The sequence below is a fragment of the Aristolochia californica genome, unplaced genomic scaffold (assembly GCF_029961685.1).
Source record: "Aristolochia californica isolate CCGP_79_NKW_82.1479 unplaced genomic scaffold, dmAriCali1.0.hap1 SCAF_3, whole genome shotgun sequence".
Classification (NCBI taxonomy): Eukaryota; Viridiplantae; Streptophyta; class Magnoliopsida; order Piperales; family Aristolochiaceae; genus Aristolochia; species Aristolochia californica.
Window position 1 is genome coordinate 2,346,404 of NW_027181992.1, and position 3,325 is coordinate 2,349,728.

The window sequence follows — 3,325 nt, forward strand, 5'->3', positions numbered from 1 at the left end:
GGATGCATAAAATATATAGGGAAACAAAGGGGCTCACTTAGGGCAAGGAACAGTCACAGGAGGGCAATAATGCCCTTCTAAAGTAGGGTTTTTCAGTGCATGTGGTCAGATGGAGAAACTCGCAATAAAATGCTACCATTTACTCACGTCCAATATTGTTAGGTGACTGATGGACTGATGGTTATCTAATTGGCCATATTTATTTTCAGATTGAAAACGGAGAGTTATGGACTGGGAATGTTGAGCAGGGCACCCCATTGAATTGGCTTCCTATGACAGGGAGGCAGATGTAGAAAGGAATATGACCCTTGACAGTATCTGCTTCTGTTTAGTATGTCTCCATTTATCAGCTTTATAGAAATTTTAACTTGTTTTAGCAAATAATCTTACCCTTCATTAATTTTTCATACTGACAAAACAAATGAAAATAATGCTAAACAGTGGCTTCTGTAGCATCGTTGTAGTCAGTGTTTATCACTTCCTGTGAGCACTTACTTGATGATTAAAGAACCAGTAGAAAATATGACAAAGTCACAGAAAGAAATGAATGCAAATGCAGAGCAGTAAAGACTGCAGGAATTAAACAACGATTCATTTAGATGAGCCATCACAGATGAGATGGATAACTCAAGCCCTATATGGTTTGATAACAAGTAAGAGAAAATAAAATCAAACATAATAGAGAACAAGAATACAAGTGAGAAATAAGATTCTTCCCAAAGCTAAAAACTGTGTATTTTCTTGTAACTTTCTCCCATTCTCTCTCTCTCTCTCTCTCTCTCTCTCTCCTCCTCTAGCCCATGAATGAAGTATCAGTAAATTTTAATGCTCTTTTACTGATGAAAACAAAGACATTGAATACCCCATTGATTCTGTTTCAAACTCTCTTGATTTCTTCACAGACTTGACCTTACTCTGGAATAAACAATCAAGAAAGTAGATCAGAAACGTGGGTTGAAACAAGACAATGTCAAAAGGTAATGGAGGAGAGTGATGTCACCCACTTATAGCCACATCTGGAGTTGCTCACACATGAGAACTCTCTGCCAAGTACATGGACCACGCCTCTGTGCACTGTCAAATTGTGAAGTACCTTCATCTCAGTCATCAACCATACCATGGACGAGAAGATCTGGAAAGATTACTCCTTTTCCAGTAAATGAATTGGAAAAAAATTCTTTCATGATTCGAATTTTGGAAAGTTTTTAAGTACATTTACATACAGTGGTCCTTGAAACAGATATCCAAAGGAACAGTAACTCATTAAGTCTTTTCTACTTATATACATGAAAGAGAAAGCCTTTTACCCCAGAAATTATTAAGATTGGATGGGTAGGAACCGGTTAGAGAGCCCACTGATTAGTTGATCGACTCTCGTTTCTCTCCATCAATCTTCAATCTTCTTAGGCGTTTCTCCTTTAATCTTCAATCTTTGCGTCTGTTCGTTTCTTCGATCTTAGTGAGTGGGGTTGTCAGCAGAAGTTTCATTTTAGTGTCCTGGGAGCCTTTCGTGAACTCTAACAGAGAGGCCTCCATTGAGGGTGGCCGTGAGGCCGGGAGCAAATTTGGCTGCAAGGCCGGGGTTGACGACCTCGATCTTGAAGCGTCGAACCATTGCCACGGCGACGCTCTTGATCTCCAGGAGAGCCATCTCTTTGCCTATACAAACCCGGAGTCCGCCCTGAAAAACTGGGTATTTGTATGGACTCTCCGGCGAGAACTTTCCGTCCTGAAGCCACCTCTCCGGCCTGAACTGCAAGCAGTCTTTGCCCCAGATATCCTCCATCCGTCCCATGGCGAACGGGTGATACGTGACTCGTGTGCCTTTTCGGATGACAGTTCCATCGGAGAGGACATCGTCCTCCAGTGCGAATTTGGAGTCGAATTGCACCGGAGGAAAGAGCCGCATGCTCTCGTACATGGCTGCATGCGAGTAGTGCATCTCCCTGAGTTGATCGAAGCTCGCCATCGCCGCCTCTCCTCCCAGAACCATCTCTATCTCTTCCCGGATGGCTGTCTCTACATGGGGATGTTTGGCCAGCAACCAGAAAAAGCTGGTCAGACCGGCCGCGACGGTGTCCCTTCCTGCGAGGAGGAAGCTGATGACAATGTCTCTCAGATACTCTTCGTCAGTGACGGTGCCCAAGAAGCGAGAGAGAAGATCATGTTGACCGGCTGTTCCCATCTTTTTTCTCTGACGAATAACCTCCGCCGCCAATTCGTTGACCAACCGAAGTGCCTCCCTCAGCCGGCACTCCGACCCAATGTTGAGCAGCCGCTTCGTCTTCCAAATCAGCGGAGAAGCCAGGGTTGCTCGCTTCGCCGACAGCTGGGAAGCGAGGTCGAAGGCGAGGGCGAATTCCGACATGGGCAGGGACAGGTCCAGGCAGCCTGGGTCCAACCCAAACGAGATCCGGCAAATAGTATCAAACGAGAATCGCCGAAAGAAGTCCTGCAGGTCGACGACCCCTCCGTAGACAGCTACGGAGGCCAAGAGCGGGAGCAGCCGGTTCTCGACCTCCGATGAGACGATTCCAAACGCATAAGACCTCACGGAAAGACTCCCGAGCTCAAGACTGGCCATCTTCCTCTGAAACCTCCAAGGCTCCCCGTCGACGTTGAAGATCCCATGTCCCAAAAGATCCCCAAGGATGGTAGAGAAGGGCTTCCCTTTGGGGTAATTATCAAACCTGGTCTTCAGAATATACTCCACGTTGTCCGGGTTAGCCGTGATGGTACAGCCCAGTATGTGAACGTGAATCGTCCTCGTAGGCGACTTCCTCAGCAGATGGGTATACCAGTCGCATAGATTATCAAACTCCGCTGACCAGGCGGAGGTGAGATAACTCCGGCACACCTCGCAACTACACCAGGGCCTCAATCGCAGCAGAAACACCATGAGAGAGAAGACGGAGAAGAAGAAGGTGAAACCAAAGAAAACATAGGAGAAATAAGAGTGGAGTGAGCACATGAAAGAGGAAGAAATCAGGGCCGCCATTGCGTCTCGCTGAGAGCTCAGCAAGAGGAGTTGAGTGGGGGAAGGAATAAGGGGGGAAATTAGGGAGAGAGATGGTGGGGATCATATAATGGGATTTTAAGGGAGGGGGAGGCTCCACTTTATTACGGTAACGCCACTCTTTTCAACCAAATGAAATATATATAATATATCGGAGCCACATGATTATATCCACGGATAACGCATGCGCTAAAGACCAAAAACTGAAGTCCATCATTTGACGCATCTGCCCACGTCATCACTAGGATCCATTTCCTCACGTGCGTTTTTAGTACCGTCAACTACGGTACGACCCCTTTATATATTTAT

At 46.2% G+C, this 3,325-nt stretch overlaps 1 protein-coding gene across 2 annotated transcripts; it reads right to left on the reverse strand.

Annotated features, from left to right (window-relative positions):
* Positions 1 to 640: 640 nt before the first annotated feature.
* LOC137959290 (cytochrome P450 94C1-like) lies at positions 641 to 3,066 on the reverse strand. Of its 2 annotated transcripts, XM_068806689.1 has the most exons (3): positions 1,308 to 3,066; positions 1,005 to 1,074; positions 641 to 915 (listed from the first exon to the last, which is right to left on the reverse strand). In XM_068806689.1, exon 1 carries the CDS (start codon positions 2,996 to 2,998, stop codon positions 1,490 to 1,492), a length of 1,509 nt encoding a protein of 502 aa, XP_068662790.1. In that variant the 5' UTR covers positions 2,999 to 3,066; the 3' UTR covers positions 641 to 915; positions 1,005 to 1,074; positions 1,308 to 1,489. The 2 variants fall into 2 exon arrangements, with proteins under 2 accessions (XP_068662790.1, XP_068662793.1); XM_068806692.1 differs by lacking the exons at positions 641 to 915; positions 1,005 to 1,074 and adding an exon at positions 1,113 to 1,132.
* Between the last annotated feature and the right edge of the window lie 259 nt (positions 3,067 to 3,325).